The sequence below is a fragment of the Aegilops tauschii genome, chromosome 2 (assembly GCF_002575655.3).
Source record: "Aegilops tauschii subsp. strangulata cultivar AL8/78 chromosome 2, Aet v6.0, whole genome shotgun sequence".
Lineage (NCBI taxonomy): Eukaryota > Viridiplantae > Streptophyta > Magnoliopsida > Poales > Poaceae > Aegilops > Aegilops tauschii.
The window spans coordinates 588,931,186-588,949,120 of record NC_053036.3 but is presented as its reverse complement, the minus strand read 5'-3'; the positions used below and the strand labels follow the sequence as shown (position 1 = coordinate 588,949,120).

At 43.7% G+C, this 17,935-nt stretch overlaps 2 protein-coding genes, 1 long non-coding RNA gene and 1 other non-coding gene across 4 annotated transcripts; 1 reads left to right on the top strand and 3 right to left on the bottom strand.

The window, feature by feature from the left end:
* Positions 1 to 31: 31 nt before the first annotated feature.
* On the bottom strand, positions 32 to 150 carry LOC120975043 (U5 spliceosomal RNA). The gene has a single exon (XR_005770888.1). It is a non-coding gene; the product is annotated as a U5 spliceosomal RNA (small nuclear RNA).
* A 5,048-nt stretch (positions 151 to 5,198) lies between these two features.
* On the bottom strand, positions 5,199 to 6,695 carry LOC109750704 (transcription termination factor MTERF8, chloroplastic). Its single transcript, XM_040399887.2, has one exon. It carries the CDS (start codon positions 6,678 to 6,680, stop codon positions 5,352 to 5,354), a length of 1,329 nt encoding a protein of 442 aa, XP_040255821.2. The 5' UTR covers positions 6,681 to 6,695; the 3' UTR covers positions 5,199 to 5,351.
* Positions 6,696 to 7,663: 968 nt separating this feature from the next.
* Positions 7,664 to 16,711, bottom strand: LOC120973780 (uncharacterized). The gene is made up of 4 exons (XR_005769192.2): positions 16,337 to 16,711; positions 16,140 to 16,259; positions 8,224 to 8,342; positions 7,664 to 7,908 (listed from the first exon to the last, which is right to left on the bottom strand). It is a non-coding gene; the product is annotated as an uncharacterized lncRNA (long non-coding RNA).
* Positions 10,309 to 14,440, top strand: LOC141041795 (uncharacterized). Its single transcript, XM_073509081.1, has 4 exons — positions 10,309 to 11,248; positions 11,317 to 11,418; positions 11,510 to 11,587; positions 11,700 to 14,440. The coding sequence occupies exons 1-4, from the start codon at positions 10,963 to 10,965 to the stop codon at positions 11,954 to 11,956; spliced, it is 723 nt and encodes a 240-aa protein (XP_073365182.1). The 5' UTR covers positions 10,309 to 10,962; the 3' UTR covers positions 11,957 to 14,440.
* Positions 16,712 to 17,935: the final 1,224 nt, after the last annotated feature.

Genomic DNA, 17,935 nt, shown 5'->3' with positions numbered 1-17,935 from the left:
AAGTAGCTAATGTTTACTAGTGAATTGTGGGGCCCTTCAGGTAAGGAGGATCCCCTTCAAAAATTAGCGTATGCTGCTAATTGCAGTGTGCACACGGTATTCTTTAGTAAAAGGCGAAAGAATAGTTCGCTTTGTGCCCGCTGCGCAGCTGCGTGCTTTGTAATGGAAGGCTTGGCCCTCCTTATATACTGCTGCATGGGTGCGCTGTGACCTCGAGGAGCGATGTGGGACTAATCGCTGCGGGACGGGAACCTTCACCACCGCGCGGCCGATGTAGGCGAAAAGGCCGAGGCGTTCACAGCCGGGGGAAGCCCACTGGGCTACTGGGCCAGGTAATACAACTATTGCATGCTTGTCACCGAATCCTCCATCTCTGGTGGCCGACCTGATCGACAACACAACTGTGTCATGGCGAGCCAATCTTCTACAACAGTATTTTTTGCCAATTGATGTTCAGGCAATCAAGAACATACCGTTGTGCACCACTCCTATGACAGATTTTTGGGCATGGCAGTATGAAAAGAAAGGTCTTTTCTCAGTGAAATCGAGCAGAAACAAAGAGAAGAGGAGAGGACTTGCTTGAAGGGCGGGCATCTGTTTCAAATCCGACACAAGAGGAAAAGGGATGGTGTTCACTCTGGAATATCAAGGTCCCGTCAAAAATTAAAACGTTCATGTGGAGACTCGCTAGGCAGTCTTTGTCGACAGAGGATGTGAGGAAGCACAGGCATATGAGTATTGTTGATAATTGCCAACTGTGCGGTAGCATTGATTCATGGAGGCACTCTTTACTGGAGTGTTCGATGGCACGTTGTGTTTGGGCTTTGGCTGATGAGGAGACAGTGGAAGTGATGGCTGATATTAGTGAACCTACTGCCAAACATTGGTTATTTCACGCTCGGGAAACATTATCACATGCACAGTTTGTGGAGATGGCAGTCACCTTATGGGCAATTTGGACAGCTCGGCGCAAGGCGATTCATGAGGAAATCTATCAAAGTCCGATGGCAACGCACAAGTTTGTGAAACACTTCATAACAGAGTTGGATACCATTAATGAGCTGTCTCGTAGGACGATGATGAGGCCATCAGTTCGGGTGCCAATCCGGCCAGTTTCGACTTGGACGACACCTCCGAGCGGGCACATGAAATTCAGTGTAGATGCGGGACTCTCTAACACAGGAACAACAACAGCTGCGGCAGTATGTCGAGACAGTACGGGCTTTTACTTGGGCTCGTCGGCTTTGGTGATTTCAGGAGTTACTGATCCTTCAGTTGTTGAAGCCATAGCTTGCCGAGAAGCACTTGCGCTTGCAGAAGACCTTTCACTTCAGAATTTTGTGGTGGCAAGTGACTGTAAAACAGTAGTTGATGACATACACGGAGGATAAGGCGGAGCATATATGACAGTCATCAAGGAGATTTGTAGGCGTAGATCCTCTTTTAATTCTTGTAACTTCTTTTTCGAAGGTAGAGCATCAAATACTGATGCACACAATCTTGCCAAACACTCTATTACTTGATCAGGGTCGCCATCTGTGGCTTATTCAACCCCATGACCCTTCGTGTATCCCGCTTAACGCCCAGCTAGATGAATAAAGTGTTGGCAACTCTAAAAAAACGAAGCCGTGCAGGTCCTGTTCTTTTTTCGAGAAAATTTACGATTTATTCATCTTCAAACATGGCAGTACAACGAATACCAGAAATAATAGAAATTACAATCAGATCCGTAGACCACCTAGCGACGACTACAACGTGCAGGCAATATAAAAAGTCAATACTGCTTTTCTCAACCAAAAAAAAGTCAATACTGCTATAAGCTGTTTTTTCCCTTGAAATGAATGGAGAAAGCTCAACTCATCAGCTGTTCTTGCACGCAATATAATGTTCTGTCTGAGAGAGAGAGACAGAGAGAGAGGCTGTTTACCACTTGTAGTATGTATATGATGAACTGATCGAAGAGTGTACCAACTTTGGACGATGAAATAAAAGCAAGTAATCAGCACCACCAATTTGACAACATTGATTTATTTATTACACACTACGCTTCATGACTCATTCATTGTATTTAAAGGAAGAAGTAAAAGTTCATCTTGGAACAATCCATAAGTGACTATCCCAGGAATACAAGACAACACTCTACACAACCACTTGGACTGTCTGGATCTGATGATTTGCACGGGCAAGCTAACGCCACCACACAAGGAATTTGGTGGCAGTGAGGCTCCTAAGAAAACACCAAACTGGACGCCTTTTTAATCTTAATAATCGAGAAGCACCAATTCTCCTATTAGCTGTTATAGCTGCCTTTTTGCATGGATTATTTTCCCATCATTCTACGTTTTGGGCATTGCTATGCTCTTCCAGAGCATCATGCATCAAAAGGTTTCTTGGTTTGATGATCCTTCTATTTCCAGGTTTGTTACTCGTTCTTCGCCCTGCAACTTATCTTTATCTGCGACAGTGTGAACATCATGTTTCACTTCTAACTTTTACAGTGGTGCACTTGGTGCAAGGCTGTTTATTGGTGCTTTGAACATCCGACGCCTTGTAGGAGATAACTTGGCCATTTGCTTCTGGCTCGAAACTTATGCTGATCCTCATATGTGTGGTTCCTTTTCTGGGTTTGCAGATTTATATATTCAGGTGAAGTTCTTTGAAAAGGTTCAGTGAAGATGCTAAGGTGATATCAGAGTAAACCCTGTTTTGAATAATTTTTTTAATTAAACAAACAGAAAATAATTCCTCATAATTTTCACATTAAGGAAATGAAGATGTGCACTTTTCCAGAGACCATGCAGTTATCATTTTACTAGTCACATATTCGAAGCTTGTCATCAACATAATGTGGTTCTTCTGAAGTGATTTACAAATAATCTCGCCTAAAACAAAGGATTGCTACAGGTGATGCATGAAGATGCAGGCCAAGTTGTAGCTGAAGCAATTAGCAGGATACAAATTGTACCATCTTTCTGGGCAGAAAAGAGAATAATTACAATGCATAGCAAGAAATGGCAGGCTTCAATGAAACAGGGAATTAGAAGTGGAATGGTTGGGGGCCTCAGATTCAGCTTCTCAAACTTAAACGTTGCATCTCACATATGCTCTTTGTTTCTATGTTGGTGCACAGTTTGTACATGACGGCAAATCAACCTTTAAAGATGTTTTCAGAGTAAGATATACACATTTGACATGTAAGGTTATTTTATTTAATGACTAATTAAATCCGCCTGGTTGTTTGCAGGTTTATTTTGCTTTGGTGTAACAAGAGGGTTGTAGGCTTGTACATCACTATGTTTTGATTTTCGGCCGAAAAAACGGATTTCGGACGAATTTCAGCCATCTCGGCCTGGGGCGGAAAGTACCTTCCGGCCGAAAAAATAGATTTTGGTTAAATTTGGCAATTTTTAGCCAAAATTCGGTTAATTTCAGCCAAATTTTTTTAAAATGGCCGAAATTTGGCCATCTCGGCCTCGGGCGAAAAAAAATCACAAACCAAAAATCAAAACTCTCAACCTTGAACTGCTTTATTTCAACATCACTGACAGGAGAAGTATGAAGTGCTACAGAATGCAGACACAGTTTTTTGGATACTCCAAGTGTTAGAATGCCCAAGCATAAGTTCCACGAGAATATTACATACAATGCGAAACCAACTTGATTTGGCGTTCCACAAACTTTCAACTTTGAACAGCATGTACACAAAGAGAATCAAAAGAGACAAAGTTAGAAAACAAGAAGATCAGAAAAGGCAAGGAAGTTACTATGCACTAAGATTTTGTCTTTCGGTTGTTTCATTCCAAAATAATGGAACCAAGATATTTCCCGAAAATATGAAGACTACTACGAACAAGAATGGAATTTCATTGAGTTTATTATGTTTGCCACAGTTGTAAACTTATAGTGACAGGTTTAGAATTGTTTGTCAAATGCAGACTACTGCACTTGTTGGAGGGAGTGGCAGTGCAACCTTTGCAGCAACCAGTCATGTTTGTTGTTTATTCAGTAAAATGTATCAACCCAAACATCAATATAAAAAAATCTCTAAACATTCTGCAACATTTTAACTGCTTTAAAATGACCTGTAATTTTAAACAACATTTCAGATTTGCTGCATACTAAATTTTTGAGCAATAGCTAGCGGACGGGTTTAGCAATCCTGAAAGAACATGCATATTTTACAAAAGGATAGCTGACAGGCCATACCAACTATTCCGTGCATGAGTAAATAAAAAGAAATCGACAAGTCACGTTTTCTTTGCCTGCCCAGCTGCAGCTATCAAAGTTCACCTCATTTATAACATTGGAGTAAGTTATTTCGGATAGTTCACATGTTTTCTACGGATATTTAGTTCTGTACTAACAGGCCATGTGAATTAATCACTAATTCACCAGACTGCAAAATTCACGAAATGAAGTGAGGCACCAATGAATTCAGTGATGAGACTGAAGCTAATGCAGCTCACAGTTTGTTTTGGTAAATGCAGGCACCTTTTTTTTGTGAGAATGTACATGTGTTTATGGGTAGACATGAAAAAGAAGGAGAAACTAAAGGTCTCTAGATTATGAAGTACTCCCTCCGTAAACAAATATAAGAGCGTTTCGATCACTAAAGTAGTGATCTAAACGCTCTTATATTTCTTTACAGAGGGAGTACCTGACATGAGTTTCCTTAGGCAAGCCTATACCATTGCACAGACAATATCCTCTACCTGCAAGTACAATAGCAAGGTTTTTCTAAAAAAAAATGGGCATAGTTTGAAAGGAACTGAACAAGATCTCGGTAATCATCGCAACTAACTTGCTTCATATTCCGAAAACTTCTTTGATTTTTGTAAGAACGACTTGACAAAAACACAAATACCTTCAGTGAAAGCTTGAGGCGCTGTTGTTCCAGGCTGTTGGATCGCCAGCTCTTCCAGCTGCCCCCTCTCAATCAGCCATGCCTCTCCCATATCTGACCTTTGAAGTGGCACAGCTTGTGGTTTACGCACACCCAACTTTGCAGTCAGTGATCCAGAAAGTCAAAACAACTGTGATGGGAACTGAAATTCGCAAAATGGTAAATAATGAAACATTTATGGATATTTATGAAGCAGCAACTCTCCCATGACGAACATGAAGTATAAGCTCAATATACTAATGTAATCCTCTGATAGAACGGTAAAAGGGAGAAACAATGCATCATCAAAGATATATTTTAGAAAGCCACATAAATCTACTCCATATTAAAAAATTACCGAATTATAATTGGCTTCAGAATTACATAGCAATTAAGATTATGCAATCTACATGTAGAAGTTAGAATTACATAGTGATCTGGATTCTACATAGAAGTCAGAATTGTTGGTTCATGCAAATATGAACCTGGCGGGCACTTCCTCTCTACAAGCAGTTGCATAGTCTTCAGCAAGGTGTGGTGCAGCTTCCAGGTGAGGGCATATGAACTTCTCCACAAAAAATTTCTCACTGATAGTGAGTGCTCTATAGCAGTCCCGGTCGTGATTTAGCAATCCATTTTCCTTGAGAAACTTTACAACGTAGTACCGGGGTCTGACGCGGCCCTCCAAGCTGTACGTGAGCATTGGCGGACGATGAGCAATGTATGCCGGTTCAAACCCCGCCTCGGAGATGAAGAACTCGGACCTGAGCTGCAGCGATTCCTTACTCCTCATTAGCAACGTTGGAGCGTAAGAAAAAGCAATGCCCACCTCGGAATCCGACCACCTGAACATTTTCTTCAAGTGCTCTACCTTGGTGGTGATTTTCTCCTCACTGAGGAATGCAACGACTTGCAGCGCATGTCTGAACATCCGAGATTCACGGTCTACACCAAAACCTTCGACGCACGCCACTGCTGTCCGGATGCGTTGGGTGCTGATGCCGAGCAGGGATGGCGTATGTGCGTAGAGCTTGGCAATATCGCAAGCACCTAGCCCGCACTCCCGCAGGAAGGTGACATTGGGCTCGACCACCCGCTCGAGGTCGGAGGAGAGAACGGAGCCACTCTTGAGGGCTCGAAGGAGGTTCTCGTAGGACCCGAAGAGGGGCAAGCAGTAGTGCAGCCCGGCGATGATGGATCTGCAGCGGAAAGTGACGCCGATGAGCGATGCGAGGCGCGCGATGTCAGAACGCGAGAGGCCGAGGCTGATGAGCCCCGCGACGTTGGGGGCCAGGGTTCTCTCCACGCCCGCACAGAGCAACTTGGGGTCCTTGCGGATGACAGTGGCGACGTCGGCGCCGGAGAGGCCGAGGCCGGCGAGGAAGGCGAGGACGGCGTCGGGGTTGGCTGGGGACTTGAGGTGGGAGATCTTGGGGGAGGCCTTGCGGGCCTGCGCTGGGGTGAGGCCGCAGGTGGCGACGAGGTACTCCTCCACGGCGAAGCTAGGGCTCGGAGAAACGGCAGGCGCGGCCGCGGAGAGGAGGCGGTGGAGGGAGGTGGAGGGAGGTGGGAGGAGGCGGGGGAGGATGCAGCCCCGGAGGCGGAGCATGGCAGCGATGTTGGCGCGCCGGAAGGCGGCGGCGGCGGCGGCGAGGGAGAGGGGATGGAACGATGCCGGAATGGGGATCCAATGTCGTGGAGAAGATTTCCATGGTGGTCTGGTCCAGCCCAGTCCAGTGTGCGTCACCTGCTGCTTGCCCGTGGACGGGTTTGCCTGCTCCGTAGGCAATGCTCCCATCCCTGCTCCGCTCCGTCCATTCTCCATCCAACGACCAGATTAAATCACGTTTTTTTATCAAAAAACACCAAATGCCCCGTACTTTATTAAAAGTCTTTGGATTGGATGGGTTTGTACGTATTTTCTTCTGTCCACTTCAGTCGGCCGCTTGAGACAGGTAGGATGCGTCTGATTACTTCTTTTTTTATAGTAATAGACTTTTATTCCTCAAATAATGGATAGATCGTTTATAAGCAAATGAGAAATAAAGTCAGGGATGCGTCTGATTACTTTCTTAGTTTCTTTGCAGGGCCTGGCTGCGAGGAAAAAAGGAGAAAAAAGAGACAAAAAACAACATTCTCCACTAGTTTGGTTGCCTGTATATGAGGTCTTGTCATCGTGAAGCAATTTTTATCCGGTGTTTGATTGCATACATGCATATAATTAGGAGTTAATAACTACACTTAATAACGACGGGGTTTGGCTTGACGCCAACGGCCTTCATTTCCTCAAACACGTTGAGCACGCCGTCGAATTGGACGGCTCCAGAACTACATGTCCAGGTTGCAAAGATCTGGCGGGACGGCGCCGGAGCCCGACGGGGCCGCCCCTTCCTCCCCTCGTAGATATATGAATACGTATGCAGGAATCTCTATCTCTATCTCTACTACTAATAAACGAGCAAACAAGAACTTCGTTAAGTACACCCAACAATTTGTCCCACAAAACACACGGAACAATCAGCACCACACAATTATACCCGCACATCTCTAACAGCCATCATTGATCTACTGCCTCTACGGTGTGGACTTAGCAAATACCCTTGACTGACCGTGCTCCACCTCCACCAGCCCCGCGTCCATCCCCTACAATCACGCCGTTCTCCTGGGAAAATAAGGAAACTAAATTAATTTGGCTCCCATCGCCCTTAACCTCCACTCTGGCCACCACCGCCGCATCCTGCCTGCACGCCGACCTCGCGGCACTGCACTGTAACGTCGCACCATCGCCATTGTTGCCGAGCAACGTGGAGTCCGTCCGCGAGCAGCGTTGCATCCTTCCGCGAGGTCGCCAGGGCAGGGAGTCCAGGGCTCCAGACCACGGAACGCCCAGGACCCTGCCCTCGCAGCGTGGCATCCCTACGCGAGATCCCCACTGCTAGGAGCCCGCCCTGCCCGTCCCAGCAGCCAGCCAGATACACGCAGCTGTAATTCTTCCCTCTACTTTAGTCTCAACTTCTTCCTTTGACCTGTTGCAGCATTACTCGGAATTATAATTTTCAGAATATAGTTCTAAAATATAAACATGTGCACATCACAATACTACAAGCCGTTTGTTTTACATCTGTAGCTAATGGTTAGTCTTTTGCCTACTTTGATTTCCAACCTAATTGATACATGCATCCTATCTCCTAGACCTGGTGTCAACTAAAATTGCCATTCATATTTTAGATAACATCTAAAGTTACGTGAGGATAAAGAATATAACTTCATTGTCCCAAGCAGATACGTCGGGATAAATAATAGAAGTTCATTTCCCCACCAATAAATCACAAATTATGTACATGTCAAAGCAACATTCTATGTTTGCGGCTCAACAGCAGAGCCAATATCATCTTCTGCCTTCTGGCTGCGTGGACGTCAACATCAGGGCCAACCACAGAGTCTGGTCCTGCAAGGGGACCTGTCATTACAACTTCCTATTAATAATGTAAATACAGCTCTGATGGAGCACATTATCAACTTCCCAATTTTTAATGACATGAATATTCACATGAAGGCCAAGGGTATGTCATCTCCCAAAAGTGCGGGAGCGCGCACCCCATTTCAGGATCTAAGTAACAACCGATTATTGGGTAATTGTCGTCAGCCTTTTCCTAAATTGTGATACTGTATTTGTTGGTGCTTATATCCTAACTTACGATATGTACTTATGCAGACCCCAAAGAATTGAAGAGGCAGAGGAACAGAGAGTATTATGCACGCAATAAAGATGATATCCTTAAAAGACGACGTGAGGCCCGTGAGAAGAAACAGGCTTCAACTACATTGCTTAATGTCGATCAAAATGTACCTCATACACCCCTGGCCATGTCCCGAGGTAAAATTGCCCTTATACAGCATTCTTGTGTATTGTTCACAAGACTGATGACATGCATGGACCAAACTAACAACAATATGTCATAGATGTGGATCCTAACGAAATGCAGAGCCAACTGGTTGGGGAACAGTATTCACAGAGCATGGATGGTGTCTTCAAGAGACAACATCAAGACTACAGTGATATAGAAATGACCGTTGTGGTTGCCGATGTCAATGAGCAAGAAAATGAAACACAAACACCGGTGCCCATGTACGGAGGTAATGGTGATCAACAAATTATATACAGCCCTATGTGTTCATACTAATTAACTTTATTACACATATATGCAGACCCTAAGGAGTTGAGAGGCAAAGGGACAGGGAGCGGTATGCACAAAACATGGATGAGATATTAAAATGACAACGCCTATCCCGTGAAAAGAGAAAGATTACTACTGGCCTCAACGATGATAACACTGTGTCACACACACCACCTACAGGACAATCCGGTGTTACCCAACTACAAAAGTTGACAGGTTGGGGTGTACCATAAAATATTGATTGCATATTCTTACCTCATCTAATATGCCAAAAAAATGGGTACTCGTGTGCTGCTGAAATTTTGTGGCAGGCTTGTCAAATATACTAAGTTCATCTCATGAACAAATCCCTCACGACAAGGAAAATTATTTAACATGCGAGGATGAATCCAATTGGTTGCACAAGAATGATGCGTATCAGAGGCAACTAATAGCTGGAAGCTCAAAACGAGCTATTGTTGTGACTCGAGTACAGAAAATGCAAAGCCCCCTCAGAGATATTGCCCGAGGTATATTTAACTGGCTTTGCCTTCCGGTCCAGCCACCATTCTGATTGTAATCATCTTCTGTACGAAAATTAATTGTACATGCAGGACCTCCCACCCAAATTTCAGGAGTTGAGGTACCACAACTGAGCATAATACGTGATCCAGATTGCACAACTGAGCATGCTGGTTAGTTCGTCAGTATAGTTATGTTGTTGGGGTGCCGACAATGTATATTTGATAATAAATCCCTGATTTTCGATTGTTTCTTCAGGTATACACCCTTTTAGGGGATCCAACCAACTTGAAAATACGCCAGAATATGATACGAGCGGGCCTGCGCAACCGGCTCCACTAGGTACTCAAAACACTAATAATCTGATATGGGATTTTGACGATCCAGCATGCTCATGCTCAACTGATCTTATGATTTTTCATAGTGGGCAATGACCAGAAAGATGATCCATATGGAATTTTTGAGCCTGTTGTTGAACAAAACAATTTACAAGGTATTTTGTATATACTATCATACACACATAAAGGTCATCGTACATAATTTAGAATCATTTCTGTATGACCAATATATTCCCTACTAGACTGCTTGGAGCCATTGCATAATGGAGAAGCTGCATACCATGAGCCTGATGAAGAAGCTAGAATTTTTATGGATCAGGGTATGTGCATTGCGTATTTTCTAATTTAGAAATCTAAAATGCACATATTAGTAGTATTTACTGATAATACATGTGTTGTCCTGTGCTAGATGTTGCTTTTGAATCGTACCAAATTGGACACCATGCTACACGAGCAGTGCCTGTAGCAAATACTGATGACTTCATATACCGAAACCTACCTACAAAGCACCATGTCCTAAGAAATGTTGCGGACTGTCGCCACTGTGGGGCGTTGCGGTTTCCATTCGAGGGGCCAGCATTTTGTTGCAGAAAAGGAAAAGTCGATTTGTTTACTCCAGATGTTCCAGAAGAGTTGAAACGGTTGTTTACAAGTCAAGATGATGAGGACGCTAAGTATTTCAGAGAACATATATGGTATTTCAACTCGCACTTCTCATTCACAAGTCTAGGCGTCACCCTTGATCGCCGAGTAAGCACTGCGGTAGGAACTGGCATATATACATTTCGTGCGTGTGGTGGGCTGTACCACGCTCTTGACAATCTGGTGCCGACTGATAATGGCCCTCGGCATTTGCAACTCTATATTTATGATACAGATCAAAACTTGATTCACAGGGCTAATAGGTCTCCAGATCTTAATATAGACCTCATACGGCATATTCTGAGAATAATACAGCGTAACCCTCATGCGCAAGTTTTGAAGAGCCTTGGGTCTGTTCCGAATCTACATGAGTATAGAATCTCGCTAAACACAGATATCAAGCTGGATCAACGAAGGTACAATGCCCCCAACGAGTTCCCAAATGGCAGCCATATGCGTTGAAGGGAGTGACCCACAAAATTGCTTTGACAGGGGTGTTGTTGTGCATGGAAAAACAAGAAACCGGCCCCTGTATATTAGAGCATACTATGGGTGCTACGGCCCATTGTCATATCCACTATTCTTCCCACGTGGAGAGACTGGCTGGAATCGTTGCATGCCATATATTTGGGCCCCAGATGACATGACCCAAAATTCAGTACATATGTCTGCACTGCAAGGAAACCAAGCCTCTGATTTACACATAGGTATGATGTTCACTGTTATTTTATATACAAGCTATTTGTGAATGATGATGAGAGCTTTTATGTATCAGTTGAAGACTTGATTAGAGAAAGAGAAGAAGATGGTGATTTTGCAGCGCATGAAGCCGATAATCCTGCACCACAAGGAAACCAAGCCCCTGAATTATATACAGGTATGATGTGAACTATTAATTTATATACTTTCTATTTTTCAGGGGCTTGGTCAAAACTTGTGTTTTCATCTACATCTGTCATATCTATCAGATGGGAACTTCATTAGGGAAAGAGAACAAGATGGGAATTTTACACCGCATGAAGCCCATGGCACTGATTTACCTTCGGGTATTAATCATCATTGCTTATTCTTCAAATATTATGTTGTCGATCATTATGAATGTTGTCGATCATTACAAGTCCACCCACCATATTGATATTGATGTTCTCAATCTTGTAGATGACAATGAGGATAACCCAGATGACGATTTTGGTGACAATGAGGTCAATGCAACACAATCCAGAAAATTTGTTAGTGCAAGGGAGTACTACTGTTTCAAGCTGCAAGTCAGGAGGAAGCTTTTTAACATCGTCTTGTTCGGGGGGCGCCTTTTCCAACAGTGGGCTGTTGACATGTATATCAAGATTGAGACTATGCGGCTTGATTGGTACTCAAAGCCGGAAAATCAGAAGGTTATACGCGCTGACCTCTACTAGGTAGTGTGCTTGTGTTTATTCTAATACATCATAATGCAAAAGAAATGTTGACACCGTCGTTGTCGGCGAGTCACGCAGAGATCGAATTGGCAAAAGAATTGTGCTTCCACGTACATTTCCTGGTGGTGATCGCGACATGCAGCGGAGGTTCTTGGATGCTATGGCAATAGTGCAGCGGTGGGGTAAACCGGATTATTTTATCACCATGACTTGCAACCCCTATTGGGAGGAGATAACCGAGAAACTGTTGCCTGGACAACTGCCGCAGGACCATCCAGACCTGGTGGCAAGAGTATACAAGGCTAAACAGCGAGATATGATGGACTTACTAACTAAGGGTAAGCATTTCGGAGAAGTCGCAGCCTATGTACATGTAACTGAGTTTCAGAAGCGAGGTCTCCCTCATGAGCATATACTTCTAATCATGAAGGCAAAAAGCAAGTTAGCGACACCAGATGACTATGATCGAGTGATATGTGCAAAGATACCGGACAAAGAGAAACACCCCGTTCTACATGATCTGGTCGTCAAACACATGCTGCATGGACCATGTGGCGAGTTGAAAAAAAGTTGCCCTTGCATGATTGATGGGCAGTGTCGGTTTCATTACCCGCGAGATTTTTGTGATGCCACACAACAAGGGAAAGACTCATATCCCATCTATAGGCGGAGGGACGATGGGCGTCGAATTAGGATCAGAGGAGCAGATTTGGACAATAGGTGGGTGGTCCCTTACAACCCTTCACTACTTATGCGATACAACTGCCACATTAATGTCGAAGCATGCTCGAGCATCAAGGCAGTCAAGTACTTGTTCAAGTACATCTATAAAGGGCATGATCGTACATCCTTTGCATTCGAGCAGGATATCATCAATGATGGTGGAATCATCAATGAAATCCGACAATATAGGGATGCACGCTATGTATCTCCTTCAGAGGCTATTTACAGGATTTTTGGTTTTAAAATGTTTGGTGTCAGTCCATCTGTGCTACAACTCCAGCTTCATTTGCCAAATATGCATACAATTGCATTTAAAGCATGTGAAAATCTTGCAAATGTTGTAGCTCGACCATCTTCTTCCAAGTCCATGCTTACAGAATACTTTGAGATGAACCGGAAGTTTCCAACAGCACGAAAATGGTTGTACAGAGAGTTTCCAGAACATTATAGATGGATACCTGGAAATAAGAGGTGGCGGAATAGAAGAAATAAAATATCACAGATTGGAAGACTTGTGCATGCACACCCTGCTGAAGGAGAGAGATACTACTTGCGTGTGCTCCTAAGTCATGTCTGAGGTGCCACTTCATTCGATGATTTAAAAACAGTAAATGGCAAGCCGTGCAGTTCCGTCAGGGAGGCATGTGAGCACTTAGGCCTCATTGAGCACGACAGGACTCTTGATGACTGCATGACGGAGACAGCCACATTTCAGATGCCTTCTGCCCTAAGACGGTTATTTGCAGCTATACTCATGTTTTGCGAGGCAACAGAAATCCGGCAGTTGTGGGACAAACACCTGGCATCAATGTCTGAGGATTACCGTCGTAATCAATCCAATGAGGCAACCTTGAGCAGATGGTCCTCAGAGATATCAGGGATATGTTGCAATCCATGGGAAAAGATATTACAAGCTATGGACTTCCGGATTTACTTGAGAACGATGGTTCTTATGACGGTGAGTACAAAGAGGTAACAGAGGAGAGTCAAATCAGCGTGGACAAAGAACACATAGATTTATTTAGCAGTTTGAACAATGAGCAGCCGGCTGGTTTCAATGAGATAATGGATCATGTGATGAAACAAAAAAGCCAGATATTCTTTGTTGATGGTCCAGGAGGCACTGGGAAGACATACTTGTACAAGGCATTGCTTGCAAAGGTGCGTTCGATGGGCCAGATAGCGATCGCAACTGCTACATCAGGTATAGCGGCGTCGATAATGCCCGGAGGACGGACTGCGCACTCCAGGTTCAAAATTCCAATCAAACTCACTGACAACAGCATGTGTAGTTTCACAAAGGAGAGTGGTACAGCGGAGTTGCTTAAACAAGCGTCCTTGATAATTTGGGATGAGGTCGCTATGAAAAAACGTCAAGTAGTTGAGACGCTTGATAGATCCCTGCAGGACATAATGGACTGTTCTTTGCCATTTGGGGGAAAGGTTGTCGTCTTTGGTGGGGATTTCAGGCAGGTCCTTCCCATTGTGACACGTGGGACAAGAGCACAGATCACGGATGCTACACTTCTGAGATCCTATCTGTGGGAGAAGACCCGGAAGATACGCCTCGCGCGCAATATGGAATTATTCTTTGTAATATTGCTCTCAGGAATAAACTTCAAGGAGACAAGCGAACAATGCAGCCACCTCAAGGCGATAAATTAGCACAAACATTCAACACCAAAGAGGCAGAACCTATAGGGGAGAAGCTGGCAGAATCAAATGAAATGGCCGACAAAGGAGAAGTGGAGAAAAAGAAAAGCACGCGGGTCACTGGTTCCGAGGTGATAGAGGCATATTTTCTTTTCCAACTATGTCTCAAATAGTTCGAATTCTAATTATATTATATCCTGCATACAAAATATTCTTTGTAATGTTGCTCTCAGGAACTAAACTTCGACGAAACAAGTGAATGAATGGGGCTAGCTCAGGATGGGGAATTACCACAAACATTGGGCAACGAAGGGGCGGAAACTATAGGGGACACTCTGGCAGAATCAAATGGAATAGCCAACACAGAAGAAGTGGAGAAAAAGCAGAGCACGCAGTCCACTGATTCCGAAGTCTCCGAAGTGACAGAGGCATCTTCTCTTTTTCAACTATGTCCCAAATAGTTCTAATTCTAATTATGTTACATCCTGCATACCAATTATTCTTTGTACTGTGGCTTTCAGGAATTATCCTTTGATGAAACAAGTGAACAAATGGTGGCAGATGAGGATGAAGATTTAGCACAAACTTCCGGCATGGAAGGGCCACAAACAGGGAAGCCTATCCGACTATATAACAAACCCAAGAAGGAACCAGACTATGTGGTGGCTCCAGAAGGCACGGACAAGTCCTTCTATGCCTTGCTTTTGCTACATTTATTTTCTTCGTTATTAATAAATGTTTTGACTTACATCATGATAGATTATGCCTGCACCGGCGATGATTGGTCCGTGATTGAAAATATCATGACTGAACCAAGCGATAAAAAAAATTTAGTGAGCATCAACTACTCATATCTCAAAAAATTACAATTAGTACGCCTTTTAACTGAAGGAGAATTTGTTGGCGACGAAGTAAGTATATGTAGCTTTATATGATAAGAGGATGTTATTAACATGAGTTCCTGTTATCTCCTAACCAAGGTGTGCACTTGATATTGTAGATCATAGACGCATACATACATTGCATAAGTGCTAGAGAGCATCTACAGATGAGGTCAGGTGGAAGTGTGTTCTTAGAGAATGCATGCATCTCTAAGATGATAAAGGAATTTAGCTCTATACAGGATGACGCACCAAGATGGGTATTACAGAGAGCTAAAACTTATTTGGAACATGATATGGTGAGTCTCAGTTCCGTACATATTACTATGAATACAATAGAGGACAAATGTTTGTATACACGGGACCTAAACTAACAAAAAACCTATTTTCAGATATTCGTTCCAGTTATTGAAGAGTTTCATTGGTACCTAGCAGTTATAAATACCGGGAAGCGATGTATCCAGGTGCTCGACTCGGTAGGCCCAGGAATGAACCGCAAAGACTTCACTACTATGGTTAGTTATTAGTCCCACTGCACCATCTTTTGATAAGACAATTTTCTGTTATTCTTTGGTTGTGATGCTAATACTTTGTCATTTACTCATGCAACAGCTGAAAGGACTGGAAAATGTATTCCAATATGCTAAGCTTCAAATGGAACTAAAATCTGATAAGTGGAAAGACTTAAACATCAGTGCATGGCCAAGGGAAGAGTGTATTAAGAGCAGACTGCAGACAGATGGGTATACCTTCTAACTCAAAGCAATCGACATTATGTGTTTTTTGTATGTCCCCATTAGTTGCATCACAAAAGAAATTTCTCCACAATAAGAATAAAGTATACAAGCTGAAAGGATACAGACTGCAGAATAAAATGAGGCTATGCACCGATTTGACGGGGACAAGCAGGGGTCGGAGAGACTAACCTGGACCCGGACGAGCGATGAGAAGCATAGGGAGGGTCCCGAGCAGCAGCACAGCACGCAGAGGTCTTCGTGGTCATCCATGGAAGGAAGGAACTGCAGATCGCGAGCTCTTGCTTCGGACTGAATCGAACAGCCAAATAAAGTTGTGGTCGGAGAGCAGAGCATCCGGATCGAGGGGATAAGAGTTGAAACCGGACCTTGCTGGCGTCCCGAGCAGGGGGAGAAGGGAAGTTCATGGCACGCGGGAGAAGGTGGAGACGCTCATGGCGGCGACGGTGAGTGCGTCAGGAGGAGGGAGGGCCCCGGCGTCGCCGACGCGCATGCCGAGCTCGAGCACCTCGGCGACCTTATACGAAGAAGGGGCGGGGCAGATCAAGGGCCTATGCGCCCGCTGGCAATGGTGACGAAGGGGAGGGGCGGGGCACATCACGGGCCTCCACGGCGGCCGGCAGTGGTGACGAAGGGAAGGGGCGGGGCGCATCAGGGGCCTCCGCGGCGGCTGGCAGTGGTGACGAAGGGGAGGGACGGCCACCACAGATCGCCGGCTGTGGATGGGGAATCTGGCGTGTGCCAGTGAAGGAGGAGGGAGGGAAGAATGGGGAATCTGGCGTGTGCCTGTGAAGGAGGAGGGAGTGAGGGGGTAGTGGAAGGTTCACTAACTGAGTTTTTTATTTAATACTCTACTACTTTACTAACCTCCACTGTTAAGCACGTTTCGGAGAGGGATTATGAGTGAGTGCGGGGTTGTCCAAACCAAAATATATTAACTTCTTACATTATTTTTCATACATTCCGGAGAGGGATTATGAGTGAGCGCGGGATTTTTTTTTATCATCACTTCTTTGTTACAGTCATGCTCATTTGATGATTTTAAAAGTCTTCTTATATAAATATCTATAAAATTGATAAAAAAAACTATTGAATATATTTAAATTTTGTAATCATGCAGGTCATTTTGTGGTTTGTGGATGGTAAATTTTATGGAGTACTTCACAGGAGAAATTTTGTCTGACTCTCCTACACAGGTATTTTTCGATGTGTATCATTATACTTACATTCTATGGTGTATCACTATTTAACTATGAGTTCTATTTTAATAGGATCATATCACAGATTTTAGAACGAAACTAGCAGTCATTTTAGTGGACTCGAAATTATGATGATAATATAAGAAATCGAGACATTGAAGATGACAAAAACAACACAGATCCCACGGATTGTATGATTCTGGAAACACCCCCTGAGAACCTCAAACCATTGAGTACATTGTCAGAAGTTGAGCTCATCTCGCAATCATTTATCCTTTCGCCCTCTCTCACTCCAACAAATGATAACTTAATAGATGAACTTTGTTTGTTCATCGGTATGGTTGATGATGTCGCTCTACTAGAGTAAGCCATATATTTTTTAGTTCATTTTGTATTTTAATAAATTACTCTGATTTTATTATAATTGACAGAATTTCAATTTTACATAAGCGAATGGGTGAAAAGCTCTGATCCTTATCCCATTAGTTTGAATTTGAGACAAATAAAAAACATATTAAATAATGATGAATGCATGGATGTTGATTGCTTCAATATGGCTGTACGGATACTAGCGCACCATGAAGTCCAGCTTTTCAGAGACATTCCATGTCACTACATCGATCTAAATCTTTGTGTAAGTCATTATAATCATGTATTACATTTTTGCCTCATGGAACTATTATTTTCTTTTTCTTATTTTAGTCCATGTCCTACTATGCACGAGACTCGCGTCATCGTGACAATATGGACATTGCTATGTTGAAATCG